At 39.7% G+C, this 22,546-nt stretch overlaps 1 protein-coding gene across 1 annotated transcript in view; it reads right to left on the reverse strand.

Annotated features, from left to right (window-relative positions):
* Positions 1-14,856: 14,856 nt before the first annotated feature.
* Positions 14,857-22,546, reverse strand: part of Mdh1b (malate dehydrogenase 1B) — a 39,492-nt gene continuing 31,802 nt past the window's right edge. Inside the window, exons 10-11 of the mRNA XM_032901218.1 lie at positions 16,677-16,742; positions 14,857-15,208 (exon numbers count right to left, since the gene is read on the reverse strand). Coding sequence (XP_032757109.1) covers positions 15,132-15,208; positions 16,677-16,742 — 143 coding nt within the window. The 3' untranslated portion in view covers positions 14,857-15,131. The remainder of the gene's footprint in view (positions 15,209-16,676; positions 16,743-22,546) is intronic.

Raw genomic sequence — 22,546 nt, forward strand, 5'->3', positions numbered from 1 at the left:
CTCACAGAATTCCTGGGATGACGGGACAGATGGCAAGATGGTCCTTGTAACTAGAAATGAACCGTTTTCTGCAGTAGGTTTCACGGAGGAAGGATGATGGATGAGGGGCAGCCAATGAATCATTTACCTGTGGAGTAGCAAGCACAGGTGTTCAGGGAAGGCCATTCCATCCCTTGGAGGAGGAAAACAAGGAACACTGGGATACAGATTGCTTTCTTAGAAAACTAGGAGTAGTTCAATTAAGCTAATACTTAAAAATAGGAAGCAGTTGCATTTTTAAAAGTGGACTGAATTCTCATTTGAAGAAAGTATCAAGTTAACTTGAATGTTAAGGGTCAAATATGAAGACCTCAATTGTTTAAATAAAACTATGCCAAATAACTTTATACATAAGATTTTTAACAGATACTATCCACATATCATACATATCCACACATATGTGTCTACATAGAATTTAGCCTTTTGTTTAGAAAAATAAGTAAATTAGCTCCCTTGTTAATAAATATAAACTATAAACCACACTCTTTCAACAAAAGGATGTTATGTATGGGCTAGAGAGATGGCTTGGCAGTTAAGAGCACTTGTTGTTCTTGTGGAGTACCTGGGTTTGGTTCCCAGCACCCACATTCACAGCTATCTGGAACTCCAATTCTAAGAGACCCAACATCCTCTTCTGACATCTGTGCATATATATGTATATATGTATGTATATATATATATATATATGTCTGTTTATCTATCTATCTATCTATCTATCCATCTATCTCTCTATCTCTCTATCTCTCTATCTCTCTAGCTCTCTCCAGGCAAAACACTTACATAAGATAAATTGAACTAAGTCTAAAAGATTTTTAAAAAGAATATTATGATATGAGATTTATACAGTTCTAATAAAAAAGTCATTCATTAACAACAGCAGTTGAAGACATTCAAAAAGTTATGACAGTTCAATTTAAACAATATTTTCACCTTCTTCAGTAAATGAAAGAGTTAAAGTAAAAAGTCATGAGAGCTGGAGGGATGGCTCAGCAGTTAGAGCACTGACTGCTCTTCCTAAAGTTCCTGAATTCAATTTCCAGCAACCACATGGGATTTGATGCCCTCTTCTGGTGTGGCTGAGATCAGCAATTGTGTACTCATACATAAGATAAATAAAAACCATTTAAAAAATTAAAAAAAAACATTTGGCAGATAAATATCATTTTAAATAAAAAGTGCATCAGAAACTGATTCATTTTTTTTCTTTAAAACATGATAGTGAGCTGGAGAGAGGCTCGGCTGGTGGAGTACTTGTTCTGCATGCACAAATTCAGCCCCTGGATTTGATCCCAGTCCATAGAAAGTGAGTATAGATGTGTGGCCAAAGCTGGGCGTTGGGTTTGGAGGATGAGAAGCTCAAGGTCATCTCTGGTAACACAGCAAGCCTAGTCTACATGAACGTCCATCTTTGGTTGTTAAGAAAGTGAAATGAAACAAAATAATGCCAATGGCGATAACCTGAGACTTGCCAAAACTCAGGAAGTTTATGAATATTTCCAGTAACATGCAGCAAGAAAAATCAGGTCAGAACTCTTCTCAGTATAGGGGTGTTCCTACATATGCCCCCCAAAACTCCCATGTAGTGTGGAAAGATGGCCTCCCATCCAGTCTAGACAGCTGGAGACGCACCGAGGACAGCCCCTTACCTTTCTTAGTTTCCCTGGAGCAACGGGTTAGTCAAACACTCAGCAGCCGTGACTCCACTGTTCTGGATATAGGGAAGGGTGATCCGACGTTCTCGTGTGGGGCTGATGTCTCCTCTGACTGCACGGCAGAGTCAACTGAAGTTGCACCACTTTTAAGAGCTCCAAGAAGTACATTCATTAGTAATAATATGCTGAATAATTTAAGGTCCTCATACGTCTCTGTTTCAAAGGGTCATTTCCGTATTAGTTTCATGTAATGAATAGGGAAATAAAGCATCTCCCAGTTCTGCTGGGAGCAAGAGTCACCACAGAGCTTGGGAGACAGTAACTAGGACCCTAAATCCCAGGTGATAGCACCTAGCAAACCAACCCAGAAAAGTTACACAGAAATGGAGCCAAAATCATTTTATTAATTCTTCGGCAAACGTAGAGGTGTGGTTCTACATTTTAAAAGATATTAAATACAATACCAATCACCAGAAGGATGATAACAATTTTTGATGAATTCACGTTTCCTTCTAAGTTATAAATATAACTTAATGTCTTATTTCTAAAGAAGTTCAGACTTAAAATTTAGCTATTCTAATCTTGTTGGGATTTTTAAAAAGTGTTACCACACAAACCAAATGTATTAAAACTTTACCATTAAGGATGTCAACCGGCCATGGAATCGATTGTAACTTATTCCAAAAACATCTGAGACTGACCAGATGGGCCAGTGGGGAAAGGTACTCACTTTTTACCAAGCCTGGGGATCTGAGTTTAATCCTAGAATTCACATGGTGGGAGGAGAGAACCAACTCCTACAAATTGTCCTCTATCTTGCCCCCACATTCCTGCGTGCACACACACACACACACACACACACAAACACACACACACACACACACACACAGAGAGAGAGAGAGAGAGAGAGAGAGAGAGAGAGAGAGACAGAGGAGTAAATAAGATGTAATTTAAAAAATAAATGAACAAAACCCTTGACCCAGTGCACAGGAACGTGACTTCATGTGCAGGTGTGCGGTAGCCGAGGAGTTAGGACATCTGGGAGTGCACACTCAGCTATAACAAGAGTGCACACAACCTTTCTAGAAGGTCCCATAGTGAAGATTAGTTTGGAATGAGTGCGAAGCCAAGGACAGCTTTTGAAAAGCATTATTAATACTTTACTATTAGTCTCTCCAAAGAGGAAATGAGCTCTATTAAAAAAGTGGAAATTGGTAAATGATGGGACAAGAACAGAATCAAGTTGGGTGGAAAAGCATGTCTTTGTATAATATATAATACATTCTTATTATATTGTATATTATATCTGCCTCAAGCCAACATAGCTCCTGGTATTGGCAATGGAAAGCATGTCCGAATGTTTCCCTAAACGATGCCATGCTCAGATTTGCTACCATGGACTGCTTCTGTCAATTAAGATTCTGTATCCATAAAAGGAGTTGCCTAATCAGAATAAGATAAATTAGATAACTTTTAAACACAGACAGTGGGTTTTGGCAAACTGACCACTGCTAGTCTTAAACTCGGCTGCACTTGTGGTTTCAGTTACTTCTGATTAGTGGAACTTTGGAGCTACTGTTGCAAACCGTGGCCCTAGCCCAAAGTCACATCAAGGTCACCTCCCTCCTCCTAGTCCCCATTCAGCCCACCTGTCTTTTCTCTTCTCACTCTCTTTTGTTGTGTGCTTTAGGTTATGGATCAAATCCAGCTGTTGCCATTTTATATCCTAAGTGCCTGTCAAGACGAGACCTTTGCTAACATGGCAGTTTCTGAAAATGCTAATTGGTAATCCAGTCTCTGCATCTGAAACAGCTCTCACCAAGCAAGCAGGTAGGAAAAGGGTCAGGCTTCCTATTCTGTCACAACCTGCCTTGAGTTGGGCCTAGGGATCCCAGAAACTAACTAGGTGACAGCTCCTTGTGGCAAATGGGTACTGTGGAGGCCAACAGGGGATCACCCACTCTCTGCTTAATACATAAATGTGAAGAATGAAACTTGGTGGAAGGGAGTTAGGGAGAGGGAGAAGGAGAGAGGGAGAGGCAGAGAGGGCTCTATAGATTTTAATTCAATCTATGTAGTCAATCTCATATGTAAATCAAGAAGACTTAATGAAAATGTTTATGTTGAATTATTTCAGGTTAACTTGTTAATGCTGATGCAAGAAAAAACAGAAACCATTACCAAGAAAGGCACAACAAATAAGCTAAAAATATAACAGTCTGAGTCCACACAAGCTGTGTGTCTTCACTGTTTTCAAAACACAGAAGATTCTTATGTGAATATGGTTAGAAGACATACGAGCATATAAAATTCATTTTATGAGCCCAGCAAAAAGTCGAATGATGAAATAGAAGACTTACGACTCTCTCTTTCTCTCTGTCTCTTTATATTCACTCAAACATATGCTTGCAAAATGTTTATGGGCCAATATTATTTACAAGCCTTTAAGAAGAAATCCTAAAGAGAACTATGAACCATGCATTAAAGGACTACTGTACCCAAGTAGCTTTAATTCTATGGATATAAACAAGATGACTGACAGTTTGAAATTGACACCATAATATATTTGTGAGTCCAAAGAGAGAAGTCTGGTAATTTTGTAGATATTTGACATGTATTTGGTATAAATATTATGCTTATAAATGAGTGACACAATTCCATCAACGATGTAGAACACGGTTTTAAGACACACACTAAGGAACTAATAGATTGAGCTAATATGTTTCCTCTTCACACGCGGTTTTTGCAGTAACAAAAAAACTACCCTTAGTGATATTTTAAAATACATTATTATAACTGCCATGTGGTTATGGCCTGCTGTGTAATAGATTCCTTAGACTTTTCCTGTTGAGCTGAACTCGCACCCCCCCCCCCAGACCAACCAACATCTTCCCAACACTAGAGACTTCCATCCTACTGTTGGCTTCAAGTCAACGGAAATCTACATATAAATGAGATCACACAGTATTTGAGTTATGTGTCTGGCTTCATGTTACATAACAATGTTATGTAGGTTCATGGATATTGTTGAAATGACCGGATTTCTTTTCTGAAATCGCCTAACAATAATGAATTGTTACTCGTTGACCCTTGGCCTGGGAACACAGACATCTTTTCTCCGTGTTCATTCCTTTTCCTTTGGATGGGTGCTCACTAGTGACAATGCTGATTCATATAGTCACTTTGTTTTAATTCATTTTCGTGCTCATGTGCATGCATGCATGCATGCATACATGCTTGTGGGTGTATATCTGTATGTGTGCGTGCATGTGTGTGTGTGTGTGTGTGTGCATGGGTGTATTTGTGTGTGCAAGGGTGTGTGTGTTTCTCTGTGTGTGTGTGTGTAGACATATATGCACATGTGTCTATATGCATGTGGGGGTCCTGGGTTGATGTTCGAAATCATCCTGATCACTCTTTCACCTTGTTCATTCAAACCCAGAACTCCCTGGTAGCCTTGCTAGCCAACGTGCTCTAGGAACTCTTGCCATCATGCCCACTCAGCAGTTATGAGAGTTTCTTGTGATGCAAACTCTGACAGTCCTCATGCTTGAGGGGCAAGAGGTTTCATTACTGAGCTGTATCCGACCTCTATTTTTATTTTTCTTGAACAAGCTTCATACTGATTTTCATAATGGCTGTACTAATTAATATTTTTATCAACAGAGTAAGATGGTTTCCTTTCTTCATATACTCACAGAGGCTTTTTAATCTCTTATGTTTTGGTTAACAGCCATCTCAACAGGTGCAAGACCATAGAGAAAGACCAATGAGAAGAAGATGATGATATCGGCCAATTGTTAGACTCATGAATCTGTTGCAGCCCTGCTGGGGTGTTGTGAATCTTGACGGTGTGGATTTCATCACCAGGACTGAATGCAGTGTTACACCCAAGTTATTCATGCGATCATTTACGCTTTATTTTGTACAGATTAGTAGTATTTAAACTAGTTTTTAAATTAGCATACAAAGTAACAAACTTCATTAAGACATTTTGATACATATCTATCACAATGTTTTGTTATTATTCTTATGAATCCTTTTCCTCTATTACCCTCTCCCATTCACTCTGACCCCACTTATTGGTCCCCTCCCTCTTGTCAAACAGCCTTCTCTGCTTTCTTGTTGTTCTGTCAGCTGCTTTTCTTCTCTACCCCTCATGATGGACATCTCCCTCCTCTTTCATGGACCCCTTTCTAACTTCATAACCTACACACAAATTTCAAATTTAGATTCCATGTGTGAGGAAAACATAAAACATTTGTTTTCCTAATACTGGCTTATTTTGCTTCACACAATGGTGTCCACTTCCATCAATTTTTCCTGAATGTCAGGATTTTGTTTTTCTTTGAGGTTGAGTAAATTCCATTATATATACAACTAAATAGTCTTTATTCATTTTCAGTTCCTTGGACCAATTCCTTATTTTGACTATTGTGAACAGTGCTGCAGTAAACACAAATATGTAAATATCTCTGAGGTCTGTTGGCTTAGAGTCCTTTGGGTTGATACCCGGGAGTGATACAACAGTCATCCAGTAGTTCTATGCTTAGTTATTTTTTCCTTCCAGGAACTTCTATACTGATTTCTGTAGTTGATGGACTGGTTTGCATTTCTACACACAGTGTCTAAGGCTCCTCTTTCCCTACTGTCTCAGCAGCTTTTGTTGTTTTTAATGGTTGCCATTCTGACTGAGGTGAGATGGAATCTCAGTGTATTTTGTTTATGTGAATACACTGTTGCTCTCTTCAGACACACCAGGAGAGGGCGTTGGATACCATTACAGATGGATATGGGACACCATGTGGTTGCTGGGAATTGAACTCAGGACCTCAGGAAGACTCTGGATGACTCTTAACCACTGAGTCATCTCTCCAGCACCCTCAGTGTAGTTTTAATTTGCATTTCTTTCATGGCTAATGGAATTTTTTAAATGTTTATAGGCCATTTACACTTCATATTTACACTTCATGTTAGCCCATTCATTGATTTGGTTGCTTAGCTGTATTGATAGTTAGTTTTTGTTGAGTTCTTTATATAGTCCAGATATTAATCTTTTCTCAGTTAATGGAGATTTCCCCCTGTTCTCTGAGTGATTTCCTTACTAAGTAATTGCTTCTTCATTGTTCAGAAGCTCTGGAATTTTATGCAACATCATTTGTCAACCCTAGATTTTGCCTTGAACTATCAGAAGTCCTTGCCTGTGTTTGCATCCTGCAGTGTTTTACCTCTAGCAACGTCAGGGTCCGAATTTGACATAAATGCCTCTGACTCATTTTGGATTACTTTTTGTACAGGATGAAAGATAATGGATATAGTTTTATTCTTCTACACAAAGATATCAGTTTTCCTGAAACCATTTCTTGAAGGAGAAATGCCTTTTCTCTGGTGAAAGTTTTAGATCTTTGCCAAAAAATCAGGTAGCTGTAACGGTGTAGTTTTTATTCCTGGGTCCCACCCATATTCTTGTGTGTGTGTGTGTGTGTGTGTGTGTGTGTGTGTGTGTGTGTATGTGTGTATGTGTGTGTACATGTGTCTGTGTTCATGTATGTGCAGGTACATGATTTTCAGCCACCAAAACTGAATTTTGAGGCTAAAAGTGCAAATAATACAGAGACAGCACTGGTGAGAGTCTTCATGTCTGTATCACATCATGGCAGATGGTAATATGAAGGGAGGAACATTCAGGAAGGAGGAATTACCTGACAATAAGGAAGCAACATTTTATATGTCTTGTTCTTTTTTTTTTTAATTTTTTTTAACTTTCTCTTTTTTTATTGGATATTTTTTAAATTTACATTTCAAATGTTATTCCCTTTCCTGGTTTCCCAGACATAAGCCCCATCTTCTATAAGGGTGTTCCCTCCCCATCTACTCCCTCTTCTGCCCCCTCAACATTCCTCTCACACTGGGGGGCTCCAACCTGGCAGGACCAAGGGCTTCTCCTCCCATTGGTGCCCAACAAGGCCATCCTCTGCTACATATGCAGCTGGAGCCATGGCTCAGTCCATGTATAGCCTTTGTGTAGTGGTCAGTCCCTGGAGAGCTCTGGTTGGTTGGCATTGTTATTCTTATGGGGTTGGAAGCCCCTTCAGCTCTTTTCAGTCCTTTCTCTAATTCCCCTAATGGGGTCCCGTTCTCAGTTCAATGTTTTGCTGCTAACGTTCACCTCTGTATTTGACATGCTCTGACTGTGCCTCTCAGGAGACATATATATCCTGTCAGCATGCACTTTTAGCTTCATCAATCTTTTCTAGTTTTGGTGGCTGTATATATGAGTCATATGGGGACAGGTTATGAATGGTCGTTCCAAGTCTCTGCTCCAAACTTTGCCTCTGCCCCACCTATGAATATTTTTGTTCCCCTTTAAGAAGGAGTGAAGCATCTGCACTTCAAGATTTGTCCTTCTTGAGCTTCCTGTGGTCTGTGGGTTGTATCTTGGGTAATTCGAACTTTTGGGTTAATATCCACTTATCAATGAGTGCATACCATGTGTTTTTTTCTGTGATTGGGTTATCTCACTCAGGATGATATTTTCTAGTTCCATCCATTTGCCTATGAATTTCATGAAGTCATTGGTTTTGATAGCTGAGTAGCACTCCATTGTATAGATGTACCACATTTTCTGAATCCATTCTTCTGTTGAAGGGCATCTGGGTTCTTTCCAGCTTCTGGCTATTATAAATAAGGCTGCTATAAACATAGTTGAGCATGTGTCTTTACTATATGTTGGGGCATCTTTTGGGTATATGCCCAGGAGAGGTATAGCAGGGTTCTCAGGTAGTGCAATGTCCAATTTTCTGAGGAACCTCCAGACTGATTCCCAGACTGGTTGTACCAGTTTGCAATCCCTCCAACAATAAAGGGGTGTTCCTTTTTCTCCACATCCTCGCCAGCATCTGTTGTCACCTGAGTTTTTGATCTTGGCCATTCTGACTGGTGTGAGGTAGAATCTCAGGCTTGTTTTGATTTGCATTTCCCTGATGTCTAAGGATGTTGAGCATTTCTTTAGGTGCTTCTCAGCCATTCAATATTCCTTAGCTGAGAATTCTTGTTTAGCTCTGTACCCCATTTTTTAATAGGGTTATTTGTCTCCCTGCGGTCTAACTTCTAACTTCTTGAGTTCTTTGTGTATTTTGGGTATTAGCCCTCTATCAGATGTGGGATTGGTAAAGATCTTTTCCCAATCTGTTGGTTGCCATTTTGTCCTAATGAGAGTGTCCTTTGCCTTACAGAAGCTTTGCAGTTTTATGAGGTCCCATTTGTCGGTTCCTGATCTTAGAGCTTAAGCCATTGGTGTTTTCTTCAGGAAAATTTCCCATGTGATTGAGATTCTTCCCCACTTTTTCTTTTATTAGTTTGAGTGTATCTGGTTTGATGTGGAGGTCCTTGATCCACTTGGAGTTAAGTTTTGTACAGGGCGATAGGAATGGATCGATTTGCATTCTTCTACATGCTGACCTCCAGTTGAACCAGCACCATTTTTTGAAACATGCTATCTTTTTTCCACTGGGTGGTTTTAGCTCCTTTTTCAAAGATCAAGTGACTATAGGTGTGTGGCTTCATTTCTGGGTCTTCAATTCTGTTCCACTGATCTACATGCCTGTCTCTGTACCAGTACCATATAGTTTTTAATCACTATTGCTCCGTAATACAGCTTGAGGTCAGGGATGGTGATTTCCCCAGAAGTTCTTTTATTGTTGAGTATAGCTTTGCTATCCTAGGTTTTTTGTCACTCCAAATGAATTTGCAAATTGCTCTTTCTAACTCTAAGAAGAATTGAGTTGGAATTTTGATAGGGATTGCATTGAATCTATAGATTGCTTTTGGAAAAATGGCCATTTTTACTATGTTAATCATGCCAATCATTCCCATAAACATGGGAAGTCTTTCCATCTTCTGAGATCTTCAATTTCTTTCTTCAGAGACTTGAAGTTCTTGTCAGACAGATCTTTCACTTGCTTAGTTAGAGTCACACCTCGGTATTTTATGTTATTTGGGACTATTGTGAAGGATGTCATTTCCTTAATTTCTTTCTCTGACTGTTTATCTTTTGAGTAGAAAAAGGCTACTGATTTGTTTGAGTTAATTTTATACCCAGTAACTTTGCTGAAGTTGTTTATCAGGCTTAGTAGTTCTCTGGTGGAACTTTTGGGGTCACTGAAGTATACTATCATATCATCTGCAAATTGGGATATTTTGACTTCTTCCTTTCCAATTTGTATCCCTTTGACCTCCTTTTGTTGTCTGATTGATCTGGCTAGGACTTCTAGTACTATATTAAATAAGTAGGGAGAGAGTGGGCAGCCTTTTCTAGTCTGTGATTTTAGTGGGATTGCTTCAAGTTTCTCTCTATTTAGTTTAATGTTACCTACTGGTTTGCTATATATTGCTTTTACTATGTTTAGGTATGGGCCTTGAATTGCTAATCTTTCTAGGACATGTAGGGGTGTTGAATTTTGTGAAATGCTTTCTCAGCATCTAATGAAATGATCATGTGGTTTTTTTTTCTTTGAGTTTGTTTATGTAGTTGACTATGTCGATGGATTTCCGTATATTGAATCATCCTTGCATCCCTGGAATGAAGCCTACTTAATCATGATGGATGATTGTTTTGATGTGTTCTTCGATTCGGTTTGTTAGAATTTTATTGAGTATTTTTGTATCAATATTCATAAGGGAAATTGGTCAGAAGTTCTCTTTCTAGGTTGGGTATTTGTGTGGTTTAGGTATAAGCATAAGTGTGATTTCATAGAAGGAATTGGGTAGTGTCCTGTCTGTTTCTATTTTGTGGAATAGTTTGGACAGTATTGGTATGAGGTCTTCTATGAAGGTCTGATAGAATTCTGCACTAAGCCCATCTGGTCCTGGGCTCTTTTTCGTTGGGAGACCTTTAATGACTGCTTCTATTTCCTTAGGAGTTATGGGGTTGTTTAAATGGTTTATCTGATCCTGATTTAACTTTGTTACCTGGTATCTGTCTAGGAAATTGTCCATTTCCTTCAGATTTTCCAGTTTTGTTGAATATAGGCTTTTTGCAGTAGGATCTGATGATTTTTTGAATTTCCTCTAGCTCTGTTGTTATGTCTCCCTTTTCATTTCTGATTTTGTTAATTTGGACACACTCTCTGTGTCCTCTGGTTAGTCAGGCTAAGGGTTTATCTATCTTGTTGATTTTCTCAAAGAATCAGCTCCTGGTTTTGTTGATTCTTTGTATAGTTCTTTTTGTTTCTACTTGGTTGATTTCAGCCCTGAGTTTGATTATTTTCTGCCTTCTACTCCTCTTGGCTGTATTTACTTCTTGTTCTAGAGCTTTTAGGTGTGCTGTCACGCTGCTAATGTATGTTCTCTTTCTTTTTAGAGGCACTCATATGTATGACTTTTCCTCTTAGCACTGCTTTCATTGTGTCCCATAAGTTTGGGTATGTTGTGCTTTCATTTTTATTAAATTCTAAAAAGCCTTTAATTTCTTCCTTTATTTCTTCCTTGACCAAGTTGTCATTGAGTAATGCATTGTTCAACTTCCATGTATATGTGGGCTTTCTGTCGTTTTTTTGCTATTGAAGAACATTCTTAGTCTACGGTGATCTGATAGGACACATGGGATTATTTTAATCTTTTGTATCTGTTGAGACCTGTTTTGTGACTGATTACATGGTCAGTTTTGGAGAAGGTACCATGAAGTGCTGAAAAGAAGGTATATTCTTTTGTTTTAGCATGAAATGTTCTATCAATATCTGTTAAGTCCGTTTGGTTCATAACTTCTGTTAGTTTCTCTATGTCTCTGTTTAATTTCTGTTTCTGTGATCTGTTCATTGATGAGAGTGATGGGGTGTTGAAATCTACTATTATTGTGTGAGGTGCAATATGTGCTTTGAGCTTTAGTATGGTTTCTTTTATGAATGTAGGTGTCTTTGCATTTGGAGCATAGATATTTAGGATTGAGAGTTCATCTCGGTGAAGATTTCCTTTGATGAATATGAAGTGTCCTTCCTTATCTTTTTTTGATAACTTTTGGTTGAAAGGTGATTTTATTCGATAGTCTTGTTCTTTTATAATTAGTTCAGAGTGCCACAGGACTAATTTGTTTCTGAGAGCAGTGCTTTCAATAGACCTAATAATGAGATTCTACTGCTTGAAACTCTCACCAGTTATTACTACCACCACACAGGAAAAACCAAAACCAAAACGAACAACCAACAAAGGAGACAAAAAAATTCCAATGAAAACAAAAAAAAAAAAAACCAAACCTTTGAGGGACAAAACACTTCCAACCCACTATATAGTTGTTCGAATAAGAATGGACCCTGTAGGCCTCTATGTTTAAAATGCCTGGTCCCCAGTGGTGGACCTATTTGGGAAGGATTAAAGGTGTGCTTTGTTGGCAGGGATATGAGGTTTCCAGTGCTATTCCCAGTTACCTCTCCCTCTCGGCCTCATGCTTATGGCATAAAGAATTGTGTCTCATACTCAGGCCTGCCTATTATCACACTCGCCATTATTATGGTCATAGATTCACCCTCTGAACTGTACACCCCTCCCCACAAATGCTTTCTTTTGTAAGTGGCCTTAGTTATATTGTCTCATCACAGCAATACAAATGAAAGTAGGACACACAGCAAATACTGAGACTTTATTACAAGATTTTATAAATACAGTTGTAATATTGGGTGTATATGAAAGTTGATTTGATAGCATTGTTTGAATGTGACTAACGTATATTGTTCTTGAACAGGATAGAATTTGTAGCCTCCTCCCCCCACCTCCAAGATGTAGGTAGCATACTTATAGGAAAAGAGGAAACAGAGTGTACTCATCAAAACCCTGGCTTGTGGCACCTTCACTAAAAACCATGTGTCTCTGCACCAGCAAAGCAAGAGACTTGTGATTAGATCTCTCTCTAGGCTCCTAATTTTTGCCCAGAAAAAGTCACTGAGAGGGGCAGAGCAGATGCTCACACTGGGTGGTTACCAGTTTGCTGCCAGAGCTCAGCTGCAAGCTTGGGTAACCTTTCCATGTCCTCTGCAGCCTGAGAAAGCATGCAGCTCTGGGCCAGGATCATCTCAGAGTTAAAGATGTTTAGTCCAAGGCCAGAAAATGAGCAAACTGATTGTTATATAAGACCTTACTTCACTTGTACCTCTTGGAGTCTCGCAAGTCTCATCTCCATTAGACAAAAGGCGTCATTAAGCCAGAGGATCGCATTAAACCTAAAGATACCAGAAGTGCCAAGAACCTGGGTCTCCATCCGACAGTGAAAATTGGTTTGGATGGCTATAGCTTTAAGAGATCTTAAAAATAATTTATTAAATGGGATAAGGATCCTGTGGCCAGAATGTGAATTCTAGACTAAAGTCTCTGTGGCACTGCTGTGCAAGAAATGGATTCAAGGCTCACTGATGACTTTCCAGCCAACCTGAGACAGTGGCCATTAAACTGTGCTCCAAAGAACAATAGCAGCAGACCTTGGAAATATATTGAAAATGCCAATTCTCAGGTTCCACACAAAATCACTGGCACCATAAAATCAGTGATCCTTTTTTGCTCCCTTTTTGGTTGAGGCAAGATCTTGAACTCAACATGTAGTTGAACTTTGGCCCTGAACTCCTGATCTTGCTGCCTCCATTTCCTAAGTGCTGGGATTCCAGATGTGGGCCAGCACATCTAGCTAGCAATCTGGTGAGTTCAGTTGGTGCTAATGTAAAAAACAAAAAAACAAAAAAACAAACAAAAAACTACTGCAACAGGATTCATAAATCTTTATGGTAATAAATTTCTGGAATTGGGAAAAATATTAAAAACTAAGATTATTCAGGTTTTAAACCCAATTGAATGGAGAAAGTGATTTATTTAAATTATCTAAATAATTGTCCCCTAAAACAAAGAGTTGAAAGCTATTTCTTTATCAGGTTATATAGATATGTATATAACTCTATATGGAAGTCGTCTAAAAGTAATGGAAATTCCTACCTAACCAACAGGTTAAACAACAGAGTTCGCCAAAGCGTTTGGTATTTCACCAAAGGTTAGAACTGGTCTTGTGTTGGTTGAGAGGTTCTGTGAGCTCCTCATGGCCAATATTTCCCTACATCTTGCACTGCTTATTGCTATCACCTTATTATTCTAGTGGTGTTTCTCTTTGGGTCCACAGATAGCTGCCAGTAATGTGGTGTTGCATCTTGGGAGGATAGCTTTTTAAGAAGGAACCAAGTACAGACTTTCCCCTATTGGTTGTAATGACTTAACAGTCCCCAATGAAATGTTTCCTAATAATATTCTGCTATACTCATAGATTGGTGCCTAGCCCAATTGTCATCAGAGAGGCTTCATTCAGCAACTGATGAAAACAGTTGCAGAGACCCACAGCCCAACATTAACCAGAGCTCAAAGAATCCTGCAGAAGAGGGAAGGGAGGATTGTAGGAGCCAAAGGGATCAAGGATATCCCAAGAAAATCCACAGAATCAACTAACTCGTATTCATACGGGGCTCACAAAGACTGAACTGCCTACCAGGAGCTGGAATGGGACTGACCTCTGCATGTGTGTTACAGTTGTGCAGCTTAGCCTTCTTGTGGGATTTCTAACAGTGAGAGCTGATGCTGCTTCTGACATTTTTAAAAACTACTTTTGGGATCCTTTCTTCTTACTGGGTTGCCTTGTCTAGCCTTAATATGAGGGAGGTGCCTAGTCTTACTGCAACTTAATATGCCATGTCTGGGTGATATCCCTGGGAGGCCTGCCCTTTTCCCTGGAATTGGGAGGAGGATTTAGGGGGATGAGGTGGAAACTTAGTGTGATGGAAACTCCCAGGAATCTATAAGGGTGACCTAAGACTCCTAGTAACGGGGATACAGAAGGAGGAATGGATTGGTGGAAAGAGGAGAGGGGGACTATGGGAGGAGAGGAGGGAGGGGAAATTGGGGTTGGATGTAAGATATGAGAGAATAGATACATCAAATAAAAATAAAAAAGAGTAGCAGGTGGAAGTCAGTACTTGGGAGCAGAAGCAGGTGGATCTCTGTGAGTTTGAGGCTAGCTTGAGCCAATAGTGAATTCATAAGCTACACAGTGAAACCCTGTCTCAAAAAAAATTTTTTTTTTAAAGAATGTCAGGTAGGAGATAGGTGACATCCAGGCAAAGATGCAATGATTGACAACACTATGTTAAAGTCTTTAAAACAGTGGTTTGTGTTCATTTATTTTTGAGAACATACAGTAATTGGCAAAAGTGGTAGGATGTGACTCTACCAGGTTTGGGGCCTGTTTCATTTAATTGCTTTTCCCTAAGTGCAGACACTCGCCAGTCTTTCTGTCTTTCCGTCATGTTTGTTCTGATTGAAGCTTTTCATGGTCCCCATGTTTTCCATCAGAGTCTGTAACCGGAGGAAAACATGGGAAGATTGTAACTCTTTAAAACGAACCAGCAGCTCCTGTTTCTGCTATCTTTTACCTTTGTTCCCCTCTTCCTCCAGCCAGGCTTCCTGCATTTGGTTTGGTTCAGTGACTGAAAGGGGACCTGTGTGAGACAGATTCGGTGGTGAGAGAAAGTCATTAACCATTTTCACATGGTAGTGTAAATTCTGGCTTCCTTCCTGACTTAGCTGTTCCTGTGTGTGAGTTTCCCTGCTTTTGCTCCATGTTCTGAGCTGTGCATGCATCTACAGTCTCAGTTCCTTTCATCTCTGGGCCTTTCCTCAGTGCATTAATTCTAGTCCTCCATGTTCAATTCCAAAGCTCATCATCGTGCTGAGCACTTTCAGAATACAAAGTTCCCGGGATTGTGTCCACTGGACATATAAATACAAGGGTGGAGGTGTGAGTGAACATCCTCATTGGTCAGACAAAAAGAAAGCTACACCAACTTGTTCATAAGAAATAGGGGAGCTCAGTTAAATACTTTGGCAAAGAAAACTCACATGGCTCAACATAGCTCCTGGCTTTTCCCATCATTCATCCTGAGGAAAGAACAGAACCCCCATCATAGCCTTGGTTATTAAAGTGCAGAACTAGATTCCAGGAAAATGAGGCAGCCTGAATCTCAGTAATGTAGGGTTGGGGAGCAGCTGTTAAAAAAGAATCACACTGCAGGGAGCCCTGATCTTCTGCTAACCCATTCCATTTGTTGAAAAAGAAGCCCTTGCTAATGCTTTGTCTACGACGACGTACCATTTGTGGTTTCCTGAACTGATGACTTTTCGGAGGTGAGCTGATAACTCAGACCTGAAATAATCCTCTGCAGTGAGTAGAGTACCCAAAGAAGTAATATATAAACTGTGTCGGCTATGCGGCAGCCGTTCTCGTTTCTCCTACCTCATTCCTCCTCCCATGGCACTTCCACAGTGGCCTGGTTCTATTAGGAGCTGCAAGATGTGAGGGCACATCTGTCTCAGTCTAAGACAACAGCTTTTTCCTGGTCCCATGGACAATGGGTCAAAAAACATGTCCAGCCAGATAACTGTGTTGCAAGTCTCTGCTAACCTTCCACAAATGAAAGCTTACCAGCCTAAGTCACTGGGAAGCTACTCAGTGAGGCCAGCTCCCCTCTACACAGAGGGATTCAGGTACAGAGACGGTAAAAATGGGAATGCACTAGATCGTTACTGATCTGTGTGCAGACTTAGAAGACAGCCTTGCTTCTATATCAGCATCCTCAAGTTTTCTCCTCCTACTCCCCAATTCAACTACTTCCTTGGGTCTCTCAGGCTCCCCTCTCACTGACCTGCTGAAGAAGCTTCCCCTTTCCTCTTGGCTGTTTTGGGCTTTGTAAAGGAGAATTAAATAGAGAAAATCAAAAAGGGTCATACAGATGGGGTTAGGGCTGAGCTAACGTGTCTTGGGAGTTTGACGCATGACGCGATGAGAAAGCAGCTTCAGGATGAAAGCAATTGTTGGTGCTGTCATCCCCCTGCCTCAGAGTGTTTCTGGGTTTGAAGAGGAGAGGCCGAGCTGTTCCCAAGCTCTGACCGTGAGCCCCACCAACTTACTGTCAGACTCAGCTTGTTCCTTTTCTTCATTCAGGCCTGTAGGAGAAGGCGTGTTATCTTTGGGATCTGAAACCAATAATTTAAAACGTTAGTTTTCAAATATAATCAATAGCCTGTGAGATGTTCTGAGTTAGTGCTTTTCAAACTTTGTGCCAGAAGCCATGATAAAATGTGTGTGTTTTCTATCATAGGTTGTGTTTTTGGGTACGTACAGATTAACCAAAAATTACTTTCTACAATACTCTTTTCTAAATCCCTTCTATTTACCACCATCCTTTAAAAAAATATTTTTTTGAGAAAGGATCCTACTTGTAGCTCAGGCTGGTTTCTAATTCGGAGTAGAGTTAGGTAAGTGCTTACATGCTAGGGTCACAAGCATTCCTACGCTTGGATTTCATATATGTGTGTATAGCATTAATTAGCATCTATGAGTAATATGTATTCTTAACACACATATGTTTTCAATATTTTGTATATACTTTCAATATGTAAAAAGCTTACTTCTCTATTATTTTGTTTGTTTTCTTTCCTTTCACCATCCTTTCCTTCCTTGTATCCAGTCCTGTCCTGTTTTATCCTGGCATGGCCTGTTCTATCCTTTCCAAGTTCAGTGAAAAAAAGATCTGATCTTAACTCACCTGTTATCAATTTTATAATGTTTCAATGGGAAAGTCCTTGTAATTAAATTGGTTTTCTTAACCATTAATTTTTTGCAGTCAACATGAGGTTATATGTTTTTATGTTTTTATGACTCATAAAGACCTATATGCTATGTTTGATTTTAATGCTCATTCACAAAACACCCTCTAAGACTCTGAAATCAGTGCCATTTTCTCTATTCTGTCCGAGGACTCAAGTAACTTGAGTTCTGCAGAAGAGTCTCACTTTGCAGAAGCGCTAAGTACCTCAAGTTCTAACTGGCAACTTAAATGGGAGTTTTTCTAGAGGATGTGTTCTCTGCAACTTGGTTTCTCCCCTTCTCATCCTGGAGACAGGTCAGTCACCTTCTTTCTGACAGATAAGGATTTTTCTCAGCTCTCTCAGGACCTCGGTGCACTCCAGCTTCTCATTAAGTATTACTTGACACTGGTTGGCCTTCCTGGAGGAATCATGCCTATGTGCACATTTGACCTAGGCTTCTCGAGTTCTTCTGAGTCTGGTACTCAGGTCTTTGGACAGTGATGTGGTCTGGAAAATCCCTCCATAGGGCCGCCTATATGATCAAATTAGTTCAAAAGGCCTGGCCTCCAACTATTTCATAACCTTATGGTCATACAGCCCATGATTCCCACCTGTCTTCCCAGGTCTGTTAGTCTATTGTGTATCATCCGACCTAACCCAGATACCTTACTGTTTATAGGAGCTATGTGCTTCTGGCCTTGCCTTGGTTCCCTGCAAGGCCTCTCTGCCATGCTCTTTTCCCCCTGGTAGATGCTTTACATAATCCCCTTTGCCCTCTACCCTTCGCTTACATACTTTTGTTCTAAAGCACTTGAAGGAAGGAGCCATCATGGTACAGCCTAGCTGCCATGTCACCTATTCTTGGAAGTCGTTCTTGACAATTCCAGTTACCTACCCCATTTGCTTCCACCTATCCTGGGCCTCTGTCACAGGAATCAAATGCTTGAGTCCTGCACCCATATCAACTCCTCATGTATTGTAGTCTAAAATTCTCATATTATTATTGAAAGGTTGGGCGGTTAGAGGAGGATAGAACCTTCATGGATTCTTCAAAAACAGGCTCATGGGAACCCATTGCTTGTCCTTCATGTGAAGACAGATAAATAAATCGTAAAATTGGTCTTAACCACAGACTGAATCTGACAGTATCTTCATCTCAACATGTCCCTTGACCTATGGAAGTAACTTCTAGTTGTTTTTTAAAATAACAACTAGACTAAACATAGCCCTCTCTCAAAATTAAAATTTTCTTCTTTGCTCTGATAGTTCACATACTAAAAAGTGAGGACAGGTGTTTTCTTTGAAAACAGGTGTCTTAGTTTGGGTTTTATTGCTGTGAAGAGACACCATGACCAACAATCTTTTATTTTTTTTATTGGATATTTTTTTATTTACATTTCAAATGTTATTGCCTTTCCTGGTTTCCCATCCATAAGCCCCCTATACCATTCCTCCTTCTCCTTCTTCTATAAGGGTGTTCCCCCTCCCCAACCACCCCCACTTTCCCGACTCCCCTCCCTGATATTCCCCTACACTGGGGGCTCCAGCCTTGCCAGGACCAAGGGCTTCTCCTCCCATTGGTACCCAACAAGGACATCCTCTGCTACATAAGCAGGTAGAGCCATTGGTCTGTCCATGTATAGTCTTGTGGTAGTGGTTTAGTCCCTAGGAGCTCCTAGTGGATTGTACTTGGTTAATTTGAGCTTTTGGACTAATATCCACTTATCAGTGAGTGCATACCATGTGTGTATTTTGTGATTGGGTTATCTCACTCAGGATGATATTTTCTAGTTCCATCCATTTGCCTATGAGTTTCATGAAGTCATTGTTTTTGATAGCTGAGTAGTACTCCATTGTGTAGATGTACCACATTTCCTTTGTTGAAGGGCATCTGGGTTCTTTCCAGCTTTTGGCTATTATAAATAAGGCTGCTATGAACATAGTGGAGCATGTGTCTTTGTTATATGTTGGAGCATCTTTTGGGTATATGCCCAGGAGAGGTATAGCTGGGTCCTCAGGAAGTACTATGTCCAATTTTCTGAGGAACCTCCAGACTGATTCCCAGACTGGTTGTACCAGTTTGCAATCCCACCAACAATGGAGCAGTGTTCTCCTTTCTGCACATCCTCACCAGCATCCGTTGTCACCTGAGGTTTTGATCTTGGTCATTCTGACTGGTGTGAGGTGGAATCTCAGGATTGTTTTGATTTGCATTTTCCTGATGACTAAGGATGTTCGGCATTTCTTTAGGTACTTTTCAGCCATGCAATATTCTTCAGCTGAGAATTCTTTGTTTAGCTCTGTCCTCCATTTTTAATAGGGTTATTTGGCTCTCTGGAGTCTAATTTCTTGAGTTCTTTGTATATTTTGGATATTAGCCCTCTATCATATGTGGGATTGGTAAAGATCTTTTCCCAATCTGTTGGTTGCCATTTTGTCTTAATGAGAATATCCTTTGCCTTACAGAAGCTTTGCAGATTTATGAGGGCCTATTGTCGATTTTTTTTTCTTTTTTTCGAGCTGGGACCCAACCTGGGCCCGTTTGCTAGGCAAGCGGCTCTACCACTAGCTAAATCCCCAACCCCATTTGTTGATTCTTGATCTTGAGCCCTAAGCCATTGGTGTTTGTTCCAGGAAATTTTTTCTCCAGTGTATGTGTTCAAGATTCTTCCACTTTTCTTCTATTAGTTGAGTGTTTCTTGATGTGGAGGGTCCTTGATCCATTTTGGAGTTAAGCTTTATACAGGGCTAAGAATGTAGAAGAATAGGCAAATCAATCTTCTACATGCTAACCTCCAGTTGAACCAGCACCATTTGTTGGCAATGTTGTCTTTTTCCACTGGATAGTTTTAGCTACTTTGTCAAAGATCAAGTGATCATAGGTGTGTGGATTCATTTCTGGGTCTTCAATTCTATTCCACTGATCTACCTGCCTGTCTCTGTGCCAATACCATACAGTTTTTTATCACTATTTTTTTGTAATGCTGCTTGAGGTCAGGGATGGTGATTCCCCCAGAAGTTCTTTCATTGTTCAGTATAGTTTTCCCTATTCTGGGTTTTTTTTGTTATTTCAAGTGAATTTGCAAATTATTCTTTCTAATTCTATGAATAAATTGAGTTGGAATTTTGATAGGGATTGCATTGAATCTGTAGATCACTTTTGGAAAAATGACCATTTTTACTAAATTAATTCTGCCAATCCATGAGTGTGGAAGGTCTTTTTATCTTCTGAGATCTTTTTCAATTTTTTTCTTCAGAGACTTGAAGTTCTTGTCATACAGATCTTTCACTTGCTTGATTAGAGTCACACGGAGGTATTTTATATTATTTGTTCCTATTGTGAAGGGTGTTTCTCAGCCTGTTTATCCTTTGAGTAGAGGAAGACTATTCATTTGTTTGAGTTAATTTTATACCCAGCCACTTTGCTGAAATTATTTATCAGGCTTAGTAGTTCTCTGGTGGAACTTTTGGGGTAACTTATGTATGCTATCATATCATCTGCAAATAGTGATATTTTGACTTCTTCCTTTCCAATTTGTATCCCTTTGACCTCTTTTTGTTGTCTGATTGCTCTGGCTAGGACTTCTAGTACTATATTAAATACGTAGGGAGAGAGTGGGCAGCCTTTTCTAGTCTGTGATTTTAGTGGGATTCCTTCAAGTTTCTCTCCACTTAGTTTGATGTTGGCTGCTGGTTTGCTGTATATTGCTTATACTATCTTTAGGTATGGACATTGAATTCCTGATCTTTCCAAGACTTTTAACATGAAGGGGTGTTAAATTGTGTCAAATGTTTTCTCAGCATCTAGTGAGATGATCATGTGTTTTTTTTTCTTTGCGTTTGTTTACATAGTGGATTATATTGGTGGATTTCTTTATATTGAACCATCCCTGGATCCCTGGCATATAGCCTACTTTATCATGATGGATGATTGTTTTGATGTGTTCTTGTATTCGGCTTGTTAGAATTTTATTGAGTATTTCTGCATCGATATTCGTAAGGGAAATTGGTTCTCTTTGTTGGGTCAGCTCTTTGTACCCAGATCCAGCTGAAAGAATACAGGTTTACAGGAGTGCTAACACACAAGCTTATAGAAGGGTCAAGCCACTGTCAGAAATAGCTAACACCAGAGACATCCTGATGGTAAGAGGCAAGCACAGGAACCTAAGCAACAGAAACCAAGACTAATTAGCATCATCAGAGCCCAGTTCTCCCACCAGAGCAAATACTGAATATCCAAACACACTGGAATAGCAAGATTTGGATTTAAAAATCACATCTCATGATGATGATAGAGGACTTTAAGGAGGACATAAATAACCCCCTTAAAGAAATACAGGACAACACAGGTAAAGGCCTTAAAGAGGAAATGCAAAAATCCCTTAAAGAATTACAGGAAAACACAACCAAACAGGTAAAGAAATCAAACAAAACCATCCAGGATTTAAAAATGGAAATAGAAACATTAAAGCCATCAAAAAAGGAGACTACCCTGGAGATAGAAGGATCAGGAAAGAGATCGGGAGTCATAGACGCAAACATCATCAATAGAATTCAAGAGATAGAAGAGAGAATCTCAGGAACAGAAGATACCATATTAAACATTGGCACAACCGTCAATGAAAATGTAAAACACACAAAAAAGCTCCTAACCCAAAATATCCAGGAAATCCAGGACAAAATGAGAAGACCAAACCTAAGGATAATAGGTATAGAAGAGAACGAGGACTCCCAACTTAAAGGGCCAGTAAATATCTTCAACAAAATTATAGAAGAAAATTTCCCTAACCTAAGGAAAGAGATGCCTATAAACATACAAGAAGCCTATATAACTTCCAATAGATTGGACCAGAAAAGAAATTCCTCTCATAACATAATAGTCAAAACACGAAATGCACAAATCAAAGAAAGAATATTAAAAACAGTAAGGGGAGGGGTTGGGGATTTAGCTCAGTGGTAGAGCGCTTGCCTAGGAAGCGCAAGGCCCTGGGTTCGGTCCCCAGCTCCGAAAAAAAAGAACAACAACAAAAAAAAAACAGTAAGGGGAAAAGGTCAAGTAACATATAAAGGCAGACCTATCAGAATTTCACCAGACTTCTCACAAGGAACTATGAAAGCCAGAAAAATCCTGGGCAGATGTCATATAGACCCTAAGAACACAAATGCCAGCCCGGGCTACTATATACAGT

Source organism: Rattus rattus, chromosome 4 (assembly GCF_011064425.1).
Source record: "Rattus rattus isolate New Zealand chromosome 4, Rrattus_CSIRO_v1, whole genome shotgun sequence".
NCBI classification, from domain to species: Eukaryota; Metazoa; Chordata; class Mammalia; order Rodentia; family Muridae; genus Rattus; species Rattus rattus.